The sequence below is a fragment of the Macrobrachium rosenbergii genome, chromosome 39 (genome assembly GCF_040412425.1).
Source record: "Macrobrachium rosenbergii isolate ZJJX-2024 chromosome 39, ASM4041242v1, whole genome shotgun sequence".
Lineage (NCBI taxonomy): Eukaryota > Metazoa > Arthropoda > Malacostraca > Decapoda > Palaemonidae > Macrobrachium > Macrobrachium rosenbergii.
The window spans coordinates 11,091,783-11,114,403 of NC_089779.1; the positions used below are offsets into that span (position 1 = coordinate 11,091,783).

General features: G+C 36.4%; 1 protein-coding gene across 6 annotated transcripts in view; it reads right to left on the reverse strand.

Moving 5' to 3' along the window:
- Positions 1 to 22,621, reverse strand: part of Dus1 (Dihydrouridine synthase 1) — a 592,604-nt gene that overhangs the window by 35,682 nt on the left and 534,301 nt on the right. For 5 of the 6 annotated variants that reach the window (XM_067082566.1, XM_067082568.1, XM_067082569.1 and 2 more), the window contains 2 exons: positions 13,023 to 13,143; positions 3,776 to 3,888 (listed from right to left, as the gene is read on the reverse strand). In XM_067082566.1, coding sequence (XP_066938667.1) covers positions 3,776 to 3,888; positions 13,023 to 13,140 — 231 coding nt within the window. In that variant the 5' untranslated portion in view covers positions 13,141 to 13,143. The remainder of the gene's footprint in view (positions 1 to 3,775; positions 3,889 to 13,022; positions 13,144 to 22,621) is intronic. The other variant, XM_067082570.1, reaches the window with a different exon arrangement.

Genomic DNA, 22,621 nt, shown 5'->3' on the forward strand with positions numbered 1-22,621 from the left:
CAGTAAAAACCCATTATGAACCTCAGTGCATTTTCTCAAGTCTCATAGCTAACATTAACGTGAAAATAAGATAAAGGCCAACACAAATCGTAAGTTAATCAAAAGAAAGACCTTCATTTTAACTGTAGCACTTGCCTGACCGTTGTTAAACTGCCATCCTCGCAATGTCAAGGCGAAGTTAATCTGATCCAGGGAAACTCTGGACCATAGCACAGTCCAGGCGAGTGGTCTGGATCTAATGAAAGGGTGAAACGAATGTTGACTGGTGGAGGAATACATCAATGGCCGTGTTTACTGCAATGAATAGCAAGGATCCCCAACCCTCTCTCTCTCTCTCTCTCTCTCTCTCTCTCTCTCTCTCTCTCTCTCTCTCTCTCTCTCTCTCTCTCTCTCATACACAAACACAAGCTTACATTTTGTTAGTGAGGTTATTTCTTTGTGAGCTTTATTGAAAAAAGGTCACAAAATACCATTATCTCGAAAATTCAAAAAGTAAAAAATTCTCCATTCCTTAAATACATTTGTTTCAAGTAACAACATAAAATCACATTTCTCTGATGTTCAAAAATCTTCTGATTTCCCAGTCTATGGTGTAAAGCAGTGACAGGAACCTTAACATGAATAGTTAACTGAGGGACTTCCTCACGAAACAAAGGGTCGCTAAATTTATTTTAAGATAAGCTGCAAGTAATTCTTGAGGTATTAAAAGACATTTGTGGCTTAATATTTGTGAATATAAAAAAGACATGGTGTTTGTGACAAAAATTCATAATTAGACATGTTACACACCTACCAATCAGCTATCACGGTAGAGGTATGTTGATATCGATATTAAATGCAAAGTAGTGAAAAATGTGCCGAAGTTTCTTCGGCGCAATCGAGTTTCCTGTACAGCCGCTACAGCGTATAATCAAGGCCACCGAAAACAGATCAGTCTTTCAGTGGTCTAGGTATAATGATGTATGATCCGCGGCCCATGAAACTTTAACCACGGCCCGGAGGTGGCCTGTCCTATATTGTTCCCAGATGTACGATTATACCTAACTTTAACCGTAAATAAAATAAAAAACCACTGAGGCTAGAGGGCTGCAATTTGGTGTGCTTGATGACTGGCGGGTGGATGATCAATATATCAATTTGCAGCCCTCTATCCTCAGCAGTTTTTAGGATCTGAGGGCGGACAGAAAAAGTGACAGAAAAAGTGCGGACGGACAGACAAAGCAGGCACAATAGTTTTCTTTTACAGAAAACTAAAACCTGAATCAAATAGGCATATGTGCAGCAGAGTCGACATTAATTTGTACCGTTCTTGAGGGACCAATGCTCAAAAGTCATTGTGTGACGTTGTCTCCCAACCCGGCGATAGTTCGGATACAACTGGTGACGAATCACTTATTAATTATAATTCCCCTTTGGCGTAAGTTATACCCGAGGTATAGTGAACTGGATACTGAACGAAATTTGTGGCTCAATATATATATATATATATATATATATATATATATATATATATATATATATATATATATATATATATATATATATATATATATATTTCATTATAAGACAAGCAAGCATCCATCAATCGCTATCCCAAGCACAACCACGCAAAGCCATCCCGCACGGGAAGAAGGCGATCCCGAAATTCATCGCGCTCATCCCTTTGAGAAAAGAGGAAACTGCGCTTTTGGAAGCCCGCGCCAAAGATAGCGGGTAACAAAGCTTACTCTTGTATTACATATCTGCATCTCAAAGCTTTGCCGACTCTCCAGCAGGTTCGGGGGACATCCGGCTCCAGACGGAAGAGCTCGTAAGGTCCATCCTCTCGATGGAGAAGGGCGGGCAAAGCGCCCTAAACGACGGAGCCTACAATAGCATCTTCTGGAGGCGAGGCTCTTCGATGGAGTGCCACCACCTCCGTGAGGGGGAAAGTTTGAACGGCATTTCCATATGAAGAAGTTGGGAAATGGAAGGGGTGTGTGTGCCAATAAACTGGCAAAGATGAGGCACCCCTGAGAGTACGGGGATTCAGGCTAGATGGGACGGGGGTGGGGGTGGGGTTGAAAGAGGAGGGAGTCTGTCCATTGCTTTTCCGTTAAACGGTTTTAGATGGCTAAAACTTTCATATAATTATATTTATGATACGGATTAATTCGAAAAAATTCTGATTTGCTATTATAAGATCAGGCATGGAAATGCAAAAGAATGGCGCATTATAGAGACGGATTGACTGATATATGTACTCTGGCGTAGCAGCGATATGGTCATCAAAACGCTTCACATATAATACCATGAACATAATCACCTTCATTCATCTTTGTATTACATAACGCTGCGTGAACATGCTGGCGTTGCCGTTCATGATTTGAAACTAAAGGGGTAAGCTAAAACTAAATAGAAAACAGAAACTAAAAAGGGAAACTAACACTAAGTAGAAAACAGAAACTAACAGTGGAAACTAAAATTAGAAAATAGAAACCGAAAGCTGAATACAAAATAGAAGCTAAAAGGGGAAACCTGAAATAATAGGAAATAGAAACTACAAGGGGAACTAAAACTAAATAGAAAATAGAAAATAAAAGGCTTAACTAAAACTAAATAGAAAACAGAAACTAAAAGCGACAAAACCAACATCATCCACAGCAAAACCAATTACCATCTTTATAAAATAGCACGCCAACAAAAAAATAAGCTCACGGTCAATTTGACTTTCAAACATTTCCGGGAAAGTTATCATTCACTGTGACCTTGGTGTTGTTGATACGGGTAAGCTTCGGCCGAGGAATGTTCGATTAGTCTCATCGAGTCCGTTGACCCACATAGAATAACCCACTGGCCACTGTCATTACAAACAGTAGCGCACACATTATATCGATAATGTCCCTCTACGGTAACCTTGAAACTCATCAACAACTGATGTTATGGCTCCTTTCAAATACAATTTTTCATCAGTGTTACGAATATATTATCAATTGCAGGCATAAAAAATTCGTATTCCAAGATGTGCAAAAAAAAAAAAAATACAAAAAGAAAGGATACGCGACAAAAATATATATGATATTAATGAACACTACGTTTTGTTACTGAAATTAAATACAATTTTTCCAAGAAATTAAATATGACTGTTCGAGGATATGAAATATGAATTTTCTAAGATATGAAATATGACTTTTCTAGGAAATTTCACCTGAAAAATTATGAACAAGGGTCGCATATGAGATGCTAATCACTCATTAGGACCTAAGGTTATAAATACCTCCTTGAAAAGTGATACGACAAGTAACCTCAAGTACAAAATACTGATTGACTGATTAAAATCATCTGCGCTGACCTTTCAAATATCAGTCTGCTTTCGTGCGTGGCTGCAAATCGTTAGGTTGCAATCGTTTTCGCTAGTGACTCCTTGAACGCACATTCTCTTCAGTTCATGAAAAAGTACCTCATTGGCTTCCTCGTATTTACAATTGATAGTTACTACTCAAACTCACCTGGACAACAAGTGGTTCACAATGAATGGTATACTACTCAAACTCACCTGGACGATATGTGGTTCACAATGAATGGTATATTGTTTAAACTCACCTGGACAATAAGTGGTTCACAATGAATGGTATATTGTTTAAACTCACCTGGACAATAAGTGGTTCACAATGAATGGTATGCTACTCAAACTCACCTGGACAATAAGTGGTTCACAATGGATGGTATACTGCTTAAAATCACCTTGACAATAAATGGTTCACAATGAATGGTAGCCTATGCTGCTCAAACCCACCTGGACAATAAGAGGTCGGTCGCCAGGGCAGGTAGCCAAATTCTCCTTTCGGTACCTGGCGTCTTTGACGAAGACGTGGGCATGCAACATTGGAGTGTAGCATAATTCAGCTCCTGAAACGAGAAGGATAATTTCGTTACGAAAACTTATGTACACATGAGGATCTGAAACGAGACTATGTATGGAAATTAAAATTTGAGAGGACATCTACAATCACATATGTATGTATTTATTGATTGATTGATTGATTGATTGGTTGATTGATTGATTGATTTATTTATGAAAGTAAAATTAGAGAGGACATCTACAATCACATATGTATGTATGTATGTGTGTATTTATGTATATATTTATTTACTTATTTATGTAGGTATGAACTGAGAGAATTTTTCTTTAAATACTCATCAAATTTACCTTCGTTTATTTAGTAAAAATAAATTATTGCAGGTTTCGATAACTATATTCGTCACGACGTCAATTTGAGTAATTAATAAACTAACCAATCAAACTTGTGAAAGTATGAACAACTTACATAAACATGAAGTGCCCACGTAACAGTCGAAGATGTAAGGAATACTACAAGTGATCGAGGCAAACTGGCCCGCAGGCACAACAGGTGTCTACCGTGAGACAACAACGTGTAACAATGTGCAACACGTGTTTCAATAACTTTAGAATTGTATGAACTTAAAAAAAAAAAAGTTGGAGGTTGGTCTGAAGGCACCTATTCCAATTCCCGTTCCTTCCTTGGAACTGGAATTGGATATGCAATTAAATTTGACTTATGCGATCCGCCCGTGTCATCAAAGCCCGATAAATCAATATGGGAGTCATTAACGGCGGCAACCTGTTCGTTGTCAATATAAGATTTATCGGATTTCGTATGGAGTATAATTTTTTCTACGGATGTCTTTCGCGTGTCTCCGCCTTTTAACGCGTGATATACGAGATTATGCACGGGACTTTTACGAGGTACGAGAAAAAGGAATTACCGATTAATTACATTTACGAACTTTTGGCAAGATTTTTTATACGGATGACAAGATTTCTGAGAAAAAAGTGAGAAAACTACCGGCTTCTCTCTCTCTCTCTCTCTCTCTCTCTCTCTCTCTCTCTCTCTCTCTCTCCCTGATTTTAAACAGTTTGACAAAACTAACAGACCTCAAGGCACGTAACCCTCTTCAACAAAAGTACAAAAAAAGCGATTAAAAGTAAGAAGGATCATTCGCAAGTCTACATACGTAACAAGCACCAGATTGACATGTCGAGGGCGCGAAGGACTGAGCCTTCAATATTCATTTTCAAGGCCACTGCCGATTGCAGGACGTAAAAAGGTGAGCCTCACCTCACAATTCACATTTCCAATTACCAGAGCAATCTAAACCCTGACAAAAAGTCTTTGCAAAGAGTTTCCTGGGGGAGGGGGAGGCGTTTGAATGGAAATGGGGACTGGAAATAATAGAAATGTTGAAGGGGTGGGGGATTAAAAAAATTACCTGCTCTCCTAACACCACCTCTCATCCGCCTCCAGCCCACGACCCGAATACATCATTCCTCTCACACCACCCTCACTATGATACGAATGAGATGGGCGAACAGCCGCTATCAGGTTAGAATTGAGGAAGGGAGGGGAAAGAAAATGGAGGGGGAGGGAGGAAGGAAGGGGGAAAGAGAATGGAGGGGGAAGGGAAGGAGGGAGGGGTAGGAGTGAACGAATAAAATGCCTGGGTGAGCAAATGAAACTCCCCAAAAAATGAAGCGAATTCTCCCTCGTCTAATCTTTTTCAGCGACGCGCTCTTGGGCAACCTTCATTTTTCTCTCTCTAAAAGGTTTGAACAAGAAATAAAAGGGGCATTAGATGAGTGCCGTTTTATTATTGACTATCGAGTGACGCATGCGCAAACTGAGGACGAGAGAGAGAGAGAGAGAGAGCGAATTGTTTCACATGCAGGTTGAGTGACGGCTACCTTGACCTTTCGAGGGGAAAAAAAAGCAGTCGAATCCAGCGACGAGAGATTGAAGGGCCAGGCTCTTGAAGAGGCAAATAAAACAGAAATGTAGAAATAAAACAGAAATGCAGGAATAAAACAACCGGTGGAAAAGCAGAAGCAGGTGTAAAAATTGTAAAAAATTGGAAAACAGTAGCAAGTAAATTAAACTGATTAAACTTATGAAGGGACCATCTCCTTTCCTCCTCAGGCTACAACTGACGAGGATTTTAAAAAGATCTTGATAATTTGAGTCAAATAAGTTATGTATTTATCAATTAGCATGCAATACATGCGACAAGGGGACCATCTGCTTCCCTCCTTAAAATACAACTGATTAGAATTTTAACAGATATTCATAACTACAATTAGATAAGCTATGTATTCATAAATTAACATGTAGTAAATGCGACAAGATTTATATTGGTGAATCTGCAGATTTTCAACTAAGAAAAGAGAGCACAGAGATGTCATGAAAAAAGGAGCAGGAAACAGAGCTGTTGTTAAACATATGTCGCAGGAAAATCATCCTGTAAACTACTAATATTACAGACTTGTCAAAATTCCGCATACGCATAGGCGAAAACTTGCTAAAGTTATCCCGTCTCAAAACTGTACGAATTTCAATATTAACAAAGCAATTCGGAATTATTTTTATTGCTGAAACATCAAAAAAATGCTAATTAAGGTGTTAAATGAAAGTAAACACACTACAATCACTATTTTGTTTTTAGCTGTTAAGGCTGTGGCGATAATGCTGTTGTTATATAAAGCTTTTTGTCCCTATTTTTAAATTTTTAATCCGAACTATTCTCAGGACTGGGGGGGGGGGAGATGGTCCTTCAGCTAGATCAGTTTCATTATTGTGCACTGAGGATCTTACGCAACTTGTATACGAGGAAAATGCGTATTTTATAGCACCAAATACTACTTCAGTAGTATGAGTAAAATTATTGTGCACTGGGGATCTTACGCAACTTGCATACGCGCAAAATGCGTATTTTAAAGCACCAAGTAATATTGCAGTAGTATGAGTAAGAGCAGAAATATGAGAGAAAACAAAAGCATGTATGAAAACAGATGCATGTGGGGGGAAAGAAGACAAATGTAAAAAAGCAGAGGCGAGTGGGAATACAGATGCACTGGAGAGTAAAGGGGGAATATAACCAAAAGTTTTAAAAATGAAACAGCGAAGAAGGGGAAACAACTTTCACCATAAAGAGCAACTACGCGAGCAGAAACGGACAGTTGGAAAACATTTTTCTTTCAAAAAAGAAAATTACATTCAAAATTTTTGAAAAGACAATAAAGCGTTTAAATAAGGATCAGTCTCTGAATTGCTGCATTATGACAACATGATCACTAATCAGAAACTCGTAGTGCAAATGAAAAAGGAAAGGTTAAGGTTACGTTTTGCAACAATTCAATCAACCAAATGAATGAATAGGGTGAAAGAATAAAATAAATATTAAGCGTTTGCATACGAATGGCCAAAGCCATTAGGTTAGACCATAAACATTGGTAGACACAAAAATCCCACTGGAGATTTATACATACTCATTGTTGTCGTTATGAGAGAGAGAGAGAGAGAGAGAGAGAGAGAGAGAGAGAGGAAAATTTATACATACTCAATGTTGTCGTTTTGAGAGAGAGAGAGAGAGAGAGAGAGAGAGAGAGGAGAGAGAGAAGGAAAATTTATATAAACTAACTGTCGTTATGAGAGAGAGAGAGAGGTGGGGATTTATAGGCCAAGGCCGTTTATAGTGGGAAATGTCAAAATCCGCCGTCAAATGACATCCATAATTTCCCTTAAACGACCGAAAATAGTTCCCTACGTCAAGTTCCGTAATCCTTCAACAAAGTTAAAAGTGTGACTATGTCAGTGGGGAGGGGTGGGGAGGACTTTTTGGAGGTGGGATTTTGGCTGGGGAGGATTGAAGCTGGTGGTTGAAAAGTTGGGAAAGGAAAAGATAATGGTGTCTTTTTTGGTCAGTCTTCTCCTAATCCAAAGTCGGGAAATATATATGTAAGACACATATATATGTATATAATATATATACATGTACATAAATGTATATATATATAAAATATAAATATATATATATATATATATATATATATATATATATATATATATATATATATATATATATAATATATATAGATCATACAATGCTAGATTAATAAGGAAGGTTAAGACACTACACTTCAGTAATACAATTTCTTGGCAGCGCAATAGTAGTACATTAAAAAAAGAAAGGGCATTTACTATTATCGTCATCAAATATGCTATGAAAATCACACTACGTTTTATAGGCTATGAAAAGTTACACAAGCTACTTTCACGTCCGCTCTCCATCGCGATATGACTGACCAATTCCTGTCAAAATCTACTATTTGCCTCCACCAACTTCCAAGCTTTGGAATTCCATTCCTCCTACTTTTTTCCATACTTTAGAACCTTCCTCCCTTTGAGAGGCTTAACGTCTATCACTCGCTTCCTTGCTCGCTCTCCTTCAAAGTTTTCATTTGCCTTTTTCTTTCGGGTTTGGTCTTGAAAAGGGCTCTTAGGGATAGGAACAGGATATAGAAATTATAGCCAAAGGTCAAGCGCTGGGACCTATTAGGTCATTTAGCTATGAAAGGGAAATTGAGAGTGGAAAAGGTTTGAAAACCTCACAGTTGCACTTTGAAACAATTGTTTATCGTCGGTGGAAATTTAGAGAGAAGAAAGGAAATATAAACGCAGGTACAATAAAAGGAATGAAAGGGGTTGCAGCTACGGGCCGAAGGGACGCTGCAAAGAACCTTGAGTAATTCCTTTCGCGTTAGGTACACTGACGGCACTAACCCAACCCTTACGAGGAAAAGAGCTGTTAGGCCGCCCATTAAATAGGAATTTACTCCATAAGAAAGCCTATTTCCTTTGAAAAAGAATCCTCAGAAGACTAGCCAATCGACGGTTCGTGAAATGTGAAGACTGTTTCGTCGAGAGCTGCATTTGGAAGCGATCCAAGACATTCCGCCAATATCCAGGCTTTCGTTTCGCTCGGGCGAAAAGTTTGAAGTCCCGAGGATTTCCTTAGCGCTCCAGCCTGACCTCTGAGGGCTGTGGCATGAGAATAAGAAGATCGGCGAAGTTTTCTCATAAAAATAACACTCTTATTGCAGCATAACGAAACATTTATATGTCAATTACAGAAGCCTGGTGACTGAAGCGGCTATGATGTTGATGCAGCTAATACATTTTATCTAATTATTAATTTATTATTTTATTTTTATTTTCTTTTAATAAGTGAGGTCTCTTCTTTCTGTATTTCCCTGTACCTCCTCTTACTTCTTCGTGATGAACATCATATTCTTTGGAAGCTTGAATTTCAAGTCACTGACCCCCATGGTGGGCTTGTTCCAAAAGAATAGGGTTCATCTCCTGAATAATAATAATAATAATAATAATAATAATAATAATAATAATAATAATAATAATAATAATAATATGTTAACTAGATTAAATCACTACATTAAACAAGAGTGTATGCACAGAAAATTACTCTCTCTCTCTCTCTCTCTCTCTCTCTCTCTCTCTCTCTCTCTCTCTCTCTCTCTCTCTCTCTCTCTCCGTTTATCACCGTGCACGTGTATATGTACGTGTTCAAGAAAAAAAAACACCCGCCCCTGTGACTGTCTTTTTATAATTTCAGTTTATTTTCATATATTTTCTTTCTATTTTCAAACACTAAGCCACAAATACCCTGTAACAGCGAATGAATTGGGAATAACTTACACGCAAAGGGAATTATATATAAGTGTTTCTGCTAAACCGGCGAAGATTCTATACAAAAATGACAGTGGGCTCTTCTTCGAAGCTAATTAGAGGTCAATTAAGAGAATATTCCCGCAAGTTCAATTACTGCTCTGATGACCTCGTCTGACACACAAGGTTTGAGCTCATCAATAAAACATACTAGAATCCGCATCCTTTGGGTGTAAATTATTCCTAAGGTATGGTGAAAACGATATTAAGGAACATTTGTAGGTTAATATCTGGGAATTATATATATATATATATATATATATATATATATATATATATATATATATGTATGTATGTACATACATGTATATATTATATATACATGCGTACATACAAGTCTCAATGTAGGTAAACATAGAAAACAATTAAGACGGGGAAAAAATGAGATACTACGATAAAAAGCTTCACAGAAAATCCACATGGAAAGAAACGTTGGCCAGTATAACAATTAGAGCAGCATTTAATAATAATAATAATAATAATAATAATAATAATAATAATAATAATAATAATAACAGAGCAGCATTTAAAAAAAAAATAATAATAATAATAATAAATAATAATAATGTCTGAACATCACTAACAAGAGATATGTAATTTGTATTGATACAATAACACCACTTCCGTGATTCCCACCCAAGATTTTGGGAGTAGTGTTCCAGCATCAACACAAGAACAATATGACTGTCTCGCACACACTGAGCAACTTAATAAGAGTAGGTCACGCACGGTTAGAAGGCAACAAGGTTGATAAAAGCACAGGTTATGAAGGCCTGTGAAAAATATTTCTCCCGAAAAAGTTTGGGAAGGTACGACTTAATTACACGGCCGTGTTGATATGACAGTGGTGGTATGCAGGTTGGTATGGGGCCTAGGTTATGATAGGTTAGGTTAGGTTTTATGGGTTAGCTAACAACTTGGCCACACCGATGAAAGATCCTCTTAAACAGTCTAATGTGGTATACCGTTTCAAATGCTCAGTTTTGGATAGCCTGGCTCCTATATTAGCATTCTTAATCTAAAAATTTTACTTCCGATCCGTCTTGAAAATTAGTAACGTCAAATTGTTCGAGTTTAAACTCATGTTTTTTTTTCGTTTTCTTTTTTAAGTCGCCGAAAATGTATACACATATTCAAACATACTATCAAGCAGCGCAGTCCAATCTATGATAAAGGAACCATTTCATCTCAGCTGTCTACATCTTTGTCTGCTGTATATAAATTCATTAAGTAATTTTGGTACTGTTCCCCGGGCAATTGACACCATGCCAAAACTACCTTGTTCAACATTTCATGAGAAATAAACTCTTCTGTTGTCCATTAAAATGAAGTCTTGTACTAATTACAAAACTCGACCATCTATATACAGTATAATTTCTTGAAAAATCTAATTTGTCTCTTTCGCTGCACGATAAAATGTAAATTTTTCAATGTCTTCGTAACAGAAACCTAGAAAAAAAAGCACGTGCGTACACACGGTAAGACGAGGCAAAATTAAATTCTCTAAAATTCTCGCATAAATATTTTTACAATTCTTTCTATATTTGAGAGAGAGAGAGAGAGAGAGAGAGAGAGAGAGAGAGAGAGAGAGAGAGAGAGAGAGAGAGAGCATATTACGCAACGTTATTTTTCAAGGTCGCGATATATTCAACATTCTATTTACGATAAAGACGATCCATCAACGATTTCATTTTCATGAACACAAAGTATACAATTAGGAACATATTTCCCCAAAGTTAAACGTCCTAATGAACTGGACTTTCATCAAAGGCTTGAACTAATCAAAAACATATTAAAATCTGCTCTATCACGTAAAGGAAAATGAAAATCTAATTCCACAAAACTTCAGGGATGTCTGTTCGTAAGTTTTCCTGTAATCCTGTTACGGAAGAGAGAGCGCAATCCTGCTGAGAGAGAGAGAGAGGGAAATTTTATACTCACCGTCGCTGTTATAGAGAGAGAGAGAGAGAGAGAGAAGGAAATTTATCTCACCATCGCTGTTAGAGAGAGAGAGAGAGAGAGAAATTTATATATAGGCTACCGGTCGTTGTTATGAGAGAGAGAGAGAGAGAGAGAGAGAGAGAGAGAGAGAGATTTCTACTTACTGTCGTTGTTAGAGAGAGAGAGAGAGAGAGAGAGAGAGAGAGAGAGAGCGATGTCACTAATTAAATTATTTTTTCCACTTCGCTGAATCAAGCCTATTTTCCAATTTTCAGTCTCTTAAATTTTAAGTTTTCAAATAAAAGTACCTTCTTGGCTTAACAAAGTGAAGTCAACTATTCGTCCTATTACTAACAGACCACAGTTCCTTGTCCTGCTTCTGTGTAATCCACTCTTTCGCTAAGTTTCGAAGTATGCCAAGCCACTAATCATAAAAGAACAGTACATTACAATACTCCTATTGACGTTGTGCCCTTGAATTATTCCAACGGTATCCGCTACACGAGGCAATAAAATTTGTTGCATGGATCTAATTGAATATTTTTTTCCCCCAAAGGGATGCTGTATTATTCACCTATGGAATTAATATGAGGATAATGGAATATTAGTATATGTTAATGAAGGCTTTATAATTTAATGACCTCACTCAATTGTTGGGGCTTAATCACGACAGAAGCGATGCATTTCAATTTACAGTGACGAAAGGTTATAAAAAGCAAGGAAAAACAATATATACATATATATGTATTTTTATACATACATATACATAATATATTTATACACACACACACACACATATATATATATATATATATATATATATATATATATATATATATATATATATATATGAGAGAGAGAGAGAGAGAGAGAGAGAGAGAGAGAGAGAGAGAGAGAGAGAGAGAGAGAGAGAGAGAGAGATGCAATTCAATCAGACCACGAGTAAAGTCAGAGGTCAGGTTACTAAATCTCAACGCAGCAAATCCTAAATGGAAATCAAAGCCCTTCCACAAACATTGCTACAAGACATAGAGGAATATTTATACGAGATTCAAGAGCAAAACCTTATGCAGTGCATAAAAAGACAAACTCACCGGAAAGCAAGAGCCTGACAAGCAGAGAATGAGAAGATGAATGTTGCAAAGGAATCTAAAATTGGCGTCCGCAAATTTCGTGAATATCTGGCGTAGTTGGTCCCATTTGATCATTTATAAACACACACACAAATCTAAACACTCACCTAAACACACACGCACTCTCTCTCTCTCTCTCTCACGATTGAGTGAGAGAGATAAGCAAGTATGGGAGACTAGCAAGTTACTAATTAAGATCCTACTTGAACTTGTGCTTAGATCTCTAATATACTAACATCTCTAGAAAAGCCAGCCTCTCTCTCTCTCTAATAAAGGTCCTTCGCATTATCCCAAAAGCAATAAAAGTCGTGGGAAGGATATTACCAGCGAGAGAACCTCGAGACAAAAGAATTGGCCGGAACATACATACCGTAACGCCGGGAGAGGACCCGCCAAGCAAGTTCGGAAGCATCGACCATGGGTGCCACGACCAACTGCGGACTCCCCAATATCTCCCGATAAAACTCATATCCACGGGCCCCGGGCATGTCCTGCGGGAGGGAAGAAATTGCGTTAGGGGTCAATACACTGGATGGGCTCCTACATACCAATATTAATACGTCACAGAGAAATAATACAACGGTATGGACGTGTAGCCAATACTCGAAGTTTTTTTATATATATATATATATATATATATATATATATATATATATATATATATATATATATATATATATATATATATATATATACAGTATATATATATATGTATATATCTACATATATCTACAGTAGTATTATATTCCCATGGTCAAGTTTAAATTCACTTCATAGAGGTTTGCTATAAAATTTCGCCAAGAAAGAAAAGTTGCACTGACTGTTTGCATCAATCTTCAACGGCCAGTTTAGAATTTTAAACAGACAAAATATATCCATATTCGATTTGTCCCCAAAAATAAATCAGTAAACAAAGCTACGATGAATACTTATTGCTGAAATGCTAAAAAGATTAAAATTCATTTTGAAATAAAAAAAATTACCTGCTTTCCAAAGACAAATCTTTGAATATAATTGTTGTTATACACTTCAGCATAGATTCATATCAATGTTTTAACTTTGTGTCAATGTTACTTAAAGGCTAAAGACTTAACATTACACAAAATTCAACGTGTTTATAGGAAAATTACCGATCGCCCACCCTTTTCCCTGATGGTTTCATTAACCTTAATTATCATATCCATCAAGTTATTTCAACAATTGCACCGTGAAGTTGACGAGTCTAAGATTTTGTTTATTATCTATCAGATTTGTACCTTCTCTATTAAAAGGAAAGGTACAACGTTACTCAATTCCAGCTACCTGTGTTTATTACTAGAAAGAAGAACATATTTTGGTCTTTCACCCTAACCGATACTAGGCAAACCAGATTCATTCCATACCAAGTTACAGTATTTCCTCTTTTTTTTTTTTTATTTCAACAACTACAGAATGATAACATTCTCAAGTTTTTGTAGTCCCTGACGACTTAGCACTAAATGCTACCAAGAGGAAAGATCATTTACAGTAGTTATTTGTTTCTAATTACAAATAATACACTTTCGTTAGTTCGTCCTGTACCTGAGGTTCCTGTAACTTGAACGAAGACAATTTTAAGCTCAGGTAAAAGAGAGACAAGATGGCTAATCTATTGTAAAAAAAAATCTTGAAGGAAACTGAAATAAGGGATATAAGAAAAAAACAATTACTTCAAAGAAGTAATTGTTATGAAATGCAATGAAAACCCGGATACAAAAACTGTGCAGGTGATATTCAACATTCAAGCACTTCTCTATGTCACACGGGTCTATTTGTTTTATGTCCGTGTGTCAGCAAACTTTTAAAAAATTACAGACAAACATATATATGTATGGGACTACAAACACTACGTCAGCAGCCATTTGGTGACTTTCACGCCATGCTGAGTAGCCAGAATGCAATTATTTTACATTCTCAGTATCCCACAGAAGAGAAAGCATGGTTGCTATTGGCCTCATGAGAAGAGGCTAATCTGCCTTTCAGGATCCCCTCCAAAGGACTCTAAAGGAGGGGTCCACAACCCTACACTAGGCCTTCGGAATCATTCTTTCTACAACCCAAACCATTTGACCTCCCTAGGGTAGCAACATCTAGGGTGTATCGCTTACTATCATTGCAGTAGCAGTCGTCAGTACATACTGTAGACTGACAAGAAGTAAGTGGTACTACCACTTGGCCTCATGAGAGAAAAGAGGCTCAGCCACCTTTCATGTGACATTCCCTTGCCCATGGCTGCACTACTTTTTATTAAGCACTACCTTGTCCAGCGATTCGGTGCGTTAATCTACAAACCTACTGGCACTTTCATAGGCATCCAAGTTTACTTAGTACTGCTTGCTGCCAAAGTAAACACTGTCAATTTTAACTGACTGGTCTGACTGCTCAGCAAAGTTTGACAGTGACGGTAACCACTGTCTTGTTTTATTCCTCTAAAACTTCATTTTGTTAAAGGAAAAGGTTAATATATATGTATATATATATATATATATATATATATATATATATATATATATATATATATATACAGTAATGATACAGGACACAGGGAAACACTCCAGGTAAACACATTGGAACGAAGACACAGCCTAGTGTAGTTTTCCTCCGTCTTTCTACCAATATATATATATATATATATATATATATATATATATATATATATATATATATATATATATATATGTTTGTGTGTGTGTGTGAAGTGCTACAGCATAGGTGGTGTGGAAGCCTCTCAATAGAAACTTCGTTGGATACTGATATTATCTGCTCTTCTTTTCAAGAACTTCACCACCTTTCAGGGATCCAAGGAATCTGAAACCAGCGAACTTTGCAAATTTAGATTCAGAAGAGGTGCGGAAACCGCTGGGAGATTCATGGAAAATCATCCCAGAATGTGAAATGTGTTTCTTTTTTTACCCATTTTTGACCGCTCGCCTATATATTAAAGTTCAGTTCCAACGTATATCTAATGTAGCCCTGAGGATGGCCATTGGTTAAAGGTTGAAGCAGCTGTCGGTGTAAATAAAATGAGCGATAGTATAACCGTTTTTGTTTGTTCGTTCAAAGTTTCAACCTTTAAAATATGAAGAAATGTGAAAATAAAAGTGTTGGCACAGAGTTGTAGGTGCCACGTGTACATTTGCAGTAAATGACAAAAAAATAAAGACTGTGCCATAAAAGTATGTACATGCGCACACTCACGCACCAATATGCAGTATATATGTAAGAATATATATATATATATATACACACACACACACACACATATATATATATATATATATATATATATATATATATATATATATACATACACATTTACATATATGTATGTATAAAATATATATCCACGACACAAGATATATTTTTTCCCATAGGAAATGTAAATTTCCATGCTCCTCTCTGCGATGGTTATTTAAATAAGAAGAAGAACCCACTTGAACTCTGACCTTTAAAACCATCCCCTTTACCCCCCTCTTCCTTGAAGATTACCCTATTTTCATAAACAATAAGACGGAGGACTAGGCGTTATGGGTCTCGACAATATGCCGCTGGTTAAAGTTCGGACTGTTAGGAAATGGTCTTCGTATATGCTTCTTGTACGCCCACACACACACACACACACACACTAAAAATGTAACCAGATGTCAATACAGCGGCCACACGCAACATTTCCTGATACATCTTCCACTGTAAACTCTGAAATCTGAATTCTAGGTATGGGGAAAAAATTTGTCCCTACACGGCACGATTCGAACTAAGGTCAAGACGAGCAGCTGTTCAGTCCTCACTTAACATGCCATCAAGAATTCTGAGATGTTCATTCATCTTTATTATATATACCTGTCGAATTCAAGTATGCTTTGTCTCTAAATGAAATACATCCATCCTCAATCTGATAAGGCGAATGAAGGTTAATTTTTTTCTTCTTTTATGAAATATATGGAATTTAGATTTTACGCAAAAAATCACCATGTCGAATTCAAGTATATTTTGTCTCTAAATGAAATATATACATCCTTAGTCTCATAAGGCGAAGTGAAGGACAATATTTTCCTCCTCGTATGAAATATATGGAATTTAGATTTCACGCAAAAAAGTGGATCTCCATTCACGATATATTTTCCTTTTTCATTGGGCAAGAGGCAAACAGGACGGCTCCCAGAATATTTCTTTATTTTACACTACCAAAGCAACGTCAAGCCAAACGTTCGTCTTTCACCAGAGGGATGACAACTCAGCCGAGGCATCATCTGGAGAACGCAGTAATCCATCACATCCGCCAGCAGCCGTCGGCCTTCAAGGAGCCCATCAGGTAATAGCTCCTTTATCGAATTAATTGGCAACTGAATTTATGCCTGAGCAACCGCTGGGTTTCAAAGGGCAAATGAGAGAGAGAGAGAGAGAGAGAGAGAGAGAGAGAGAGAGAGAGAGAGCACCTGAAGAGCACTTGGTGTTGATTAGGACAAATGCAGAGAAAGAAGGAAAATGAAGAAAAAATTAGAAGCTTTAGAAAAGACAAATGCTAGTGTTATATGCAAGGAGAGAGAGAGAGAGAGAGAGAGAGAGAGAGAGAGAGAGAGAGAGAGACACCAAATCATCTATTCAATCCGAATTTCGATCCACTGTTTCATGTTACTCTGAAATATCAAGTATGGAGAGATTGGTTCCAAAAATACAAATATCGGCTACAGTTTGTGACACATGATGAATATCGAAAATGCTCAAGCAAACAACCCAGTTTGCATGATGGGTTAGGCCCCTCACAAGCATGAAGGCATCCACGCCTAATTCCAGGTGCACACCAAGGAAAATGAAAAAAAATCTTCCTAAATACTGTGATCAAGTGACCAAAACGAAAACTTTGAAAAGGTCACTGGTGCATCTAAGCAAAATATTTACATGCATGGAATATTGAAAATCTGCTCTTTTTTAAAATTAAATATGGCACTAAGTTCATCTCAAATCTTTTCTTCATCGTATCAGAACAATATTTCAGCTATGGAGGAAAAACCATCTGCTTCATGTGGCCTTAATATCACCATCGCTGATAATACCGGAACCCTCAGTAAACAATACCTAGCTTTCTGACAGGTATAGATTACAAGTTTTTCAGGCTATGCGAGTAGAAAACCTTGGGATCAAAATTAACACCAATTTCTATCAAAATACTTGAAATTACCAATTACAGTGCTACCTATGCGTGATATGAATTGCAGAGCTGGGGAAAAAGGTACAAGATTGGCTAATCCACAGCTTCAAACCCAACTGAGCAAACTGCTGCAAAGCCGATCCAGAATTCTGGGGTTGTATCACCTGCATAAGGTGCCACATTTTTTCAAGGTCAGTAACCATGTCGGAGCAAAAAAAAAAAAAAAAAAATAATAATAATAATAATAATAATAAAAATAAATAAATAAATAAAAAATAAAAAAACGACAATGGTTGCAAAACATTTTCCTCTGCTGACATTTACTTAAAGCTGAAGTACATCAAGTAAATGGCCTCCAACATCTACATTTACAGTTTAGAAAACTGAACTCTGCATTAAATCAAATCGAAGACAAAATTAAAATCAATCTGGACAACTACACGCGTATTCATAATCGAGGGTGGTTAGGGCGTTCTTGGCCAAAATCTTCAAAAAGCATCAAAAGTACCTAATTGTCTTTTATACACAATAGTGACTGTCAGGAAACAAGTGAATGTGAAGTCTATTTCAATGTACAAATAACCATTCACAAATGAGTAAAAAATTAGGACCGGGCAAAGGGAATAATAAAATAACGTGCATAAAGTTAATAATATAATTCAAATTATCAGACAAAATACATTCAGCAATTTTAACAAACTTATCAAAATAATAATCACACTCACTAATAATAATAATAATAATAATAATAATAATAATAATAATAATAATAATAATTCTTCCCAGCTTGTTCCCATTTTTATATCATAATAATAATAATTGGGAGAAAAACACTCTATCACGAGAGTTCATACGTGTTTTAAGGGTCCACAATAATATGATTGTTAAAGGCTCGTGTAAAATTTATAAAAGCTTTCGAACCCTACTCTGGGTTCAACTTCAGTAAAAAAAAAAATCAAGATGAGCCTTTAACAATTATATTATTGTGGACCCTTTAAAACAAATAATAATAATAATAATAATATTAATAATAATAATAATAATAATAATAATAATACACACTATAACGTTCTCCTCCTACAACCTATTTCCACCTCTTTCGCGTAAATGCATTTCATGAATCCTCAATTTCCCGTTGGACATTGAAATTCCCCTTTCAATTTTCTATTCAATTCTCTGGAATAAATCAGCATAATACACTGTCACAATTTCTCTCCACCTCAATATTTCCCATCACAAAAAAATAAAAAAAGTTTCCCACTCGGTTATCACCTCTCTGCTGAAATATACGTCAGTCAAGTCTGTGAAAAGATGCAGTGGCTCTCTGAACAGAGAGAGAGAGAGAGAGAGAGAGAGAGAGAGAGAGAGAGAGAGAGAGAGAGAGAGTGCTGAAATGAAACCAGCCAAGCGATATTCCATCGCATACCGCGTCCTTTTTTTTATTTTTTTTTTTCGTGTCAGTTCAGCTGGAAATTCTAGACAATGTTTTTCTGTTCGTTTATTAAAAGTCACTGGCTCGTATATTAGAGAGACAATATATATAAATATATATATATATATATATATATATATATATATATATATATATATATATATATATATATATATATATATATATATATATATATATATATATATATATATATATATACATATACAGAATGTTGGAAAGAGCATCCTTTGGCTTTACGGAAAAATGAAAAAGCCAGAGAGAGTTTTCTTAAACAAAGTATAATTCACAGAAATTGAAACTGTATTACTTTCAGCAAATACGTAAAAACACAAAACGATAACTCAATTCAAAATACAAAAACACCATTCTTACCTTTCACTCCACAGGATCTGACATTAGCTGAGCTCAGTACAAAAAGAACTTGCAAACAATCTGATATACAATTATACCTCTGATAAACGTTAAGGCACACTTGATATAATACACACACACACACACACACACATATATATATATTATATATGTATATTTATATATAAATATACACACATATTTATACATGTATATATAATATATATAATTACATATACACATATAAATATACATACATACATACATACATACATATATATATTTATATATATATATATATATATATTTATATATATATATATATATATATATATATATATACATATACATATATATATATATATATATATATATATATATATATATATATATATAATGTATACTATGAACTTCTCGTCATTCACACATGAATGTTTTATCCTATGGATGCTTGCAAGGCAAGCTGATTGTCTTCCAGTTTACTGCATAAGAATCTACAAAAATCATAAATAAAAAAAGTATCTAGATATCTGCAACTGGCTGTGAGTGACAATGAGTGAACTAAACCGTACCAACGTGTCACTTTCTAGCACCAAGTTCAATACTGCTCAGTCTGTTAGGAGTTTTTTTATCTTTGCTACAAATAAAATGTGGAATAATGTGCCCAGTGCAGTTGCGGAATCTACTGATCTCCAAATGTTTACGCGAGGAACAATCTTGATTCCTGTTTACTGCTGACCTCTCCTGAATTCAGGAGCATCGGTTTTATTTCCTGTTCCTTCATATTTATTCATCACTCTCTCTCTCTCTCTCTCTCTCTCTCTCTCTCTCTCTCTCTCTCTCTCTCTCTCTCTCTCCCTCTCTCCAGGCTGATTTCCCTTTGGAGTCCCCTTGGGTTGGCAGTCTGTTGACTCTGTGCATAAGGGGTTTTCGGATGAAAGAACAATCATTTAAAATATGCTGTAAAATCCCGTAGAATTCGGCTTCGGCGACTGAGAAACTTTCGAAACTTTTTCACCTTTTACAATTCAATGCTTTTCAACTCGACACAAATGCAAACGTCGTTGAAAGGTACAAAGAACGCCACTTCCAGTTTTGCCCTTTTTTCAGAAAAAGGAGCAAATAGGAATTTACATAAGTCACGCCACCCGACATTTTGGAAGAGGTGCCTCAAGTCTTTCAGGTGGAGTATGACAGAAAAAATTGACTGGCAATGCAAATACAAATCTGTTGTGAAAGATTATGATATCTAGAGAGCTAAACGCATCCGATTTTTTGGCATTTTCTTCTCATTTTTGTAACTTCGTGACCTTGGCAACATGTCTAAGTCATACGCTTTTGGGGCAATCAGGGACCACATCTTTGTGACAAATTTCATTAAAATCTGATGACACTGCGATTACCAACGCGGACGAAAACAAACTTTTATAACAATAACAATAATCTTAATCATAATCCATAAAAATCTTATAATCGCATAGGTCACTAGAATGGTGAAGAAATCCACAGCGATGTAAGTGTAAATATATACATAAAAAATATAAACAAAATGAAAGGTTTCGAGAACCGAGCAGGTTCTCGAAAGCTCTCGTTTTGTACACATTTTTAATTTTCTGTAAAAGAAAACTACTGAGATGGTTTAGTCTGTAACGTCCAAACTTTTCTGTCCGCCCTCATGTCTTAAAAACTACTGAGGCTAGAGGGCTGCATACTGGTATGTTGATCATCCACCCTTCAATTATCAACCATACCAAATTGCAGCCCTCTAGCCTCAGTAGTTTTTTTTATTTTATTTAAGGTTAAATTTAGCTTCTGGCAACGGTATAGGACAGGCCACCACCGGCAGTGGTTAAAGTTTCATGGGCCGCGGCTCATACAGCATTATAACGAGACCACCGAAAGATAGATCTCTTTTCGGTGCCCTTGACTGTACCCCGTAGCGGCTGTACAGAAAACTCGACTGCGATGAAGAAACGTCAGCGCATTTTTTACTTAATAGATATTTACACTTAAACCATTGCGGATTTCTTCTCCAATAACAACAACAACAACAACAACAATAATAATAATAATAATAATAATAATAATAATAATAATAATAATAATAATATCTTCATCTCACTCACGCTACCGGCTCCGCTTCCTATGTGAGCAAGGCTTTCCCCACTCAAAAGGTAAACTGGAGCCCCATTCAGGGGCAGAGGAACATCAATCACCAATGAGCGCCTCTCGACGAAAGCTCCCATTCAGGTTTGGCGATATTAGACTAGTTACAGAGGTTCTCTGTGAGAGAGCTTATGCCCTCCGCATAATACACACACACAAACCCAGAAGATAGAAGAAAGAGAACGCACTTTACACGAAAAGGCTCGTACACTCACTGACATCTTGTATAGTTTTTGCGTCTAACAGAACTGAGAAATGCTGCATATCTAAAGATGAAATTGAGGCAATGGGTACAATGGCTTTTAAATACGCAAACAACACTGTTACGCCGCGTTCACACTGACAAAAACAAATACACACACATATATGTATATAGATATATATTCGAATAACACGAAGACATAGTACGGAAGTGGGCATCCCATACCCCGTGTCATTTGATGTTTTTTTCCTTGAATCCAATGAGTAAGAATGGTACAGTTCGACTCAAAGGAATATGATCACCTGTTATACAAAGGTTGTTTCCTTCCATCAACGTATCCACAGCCACGCACTAAACGTTTCTTTGCATTGGAAAACGGAGCATTACTAACTTGACCAACTAACTGGCAATTTCCAGGAAAACGTTACTCAATTAGTAATACTTGTAACAACAGCTGAATTCAATTCTGGATTGATACACCTGACACAAGGCCACAATAACGATGAAAATTAAAAGGAAACACAGGGGTTTTAGCACAAGGCTGTGGGGGTAAGGAAAGGGGTCAAGAATAGTGATAAAGTGGCTTATGTTTGCAGATGATGCAGCGTTTAATGATGAAAGACAGTGTGA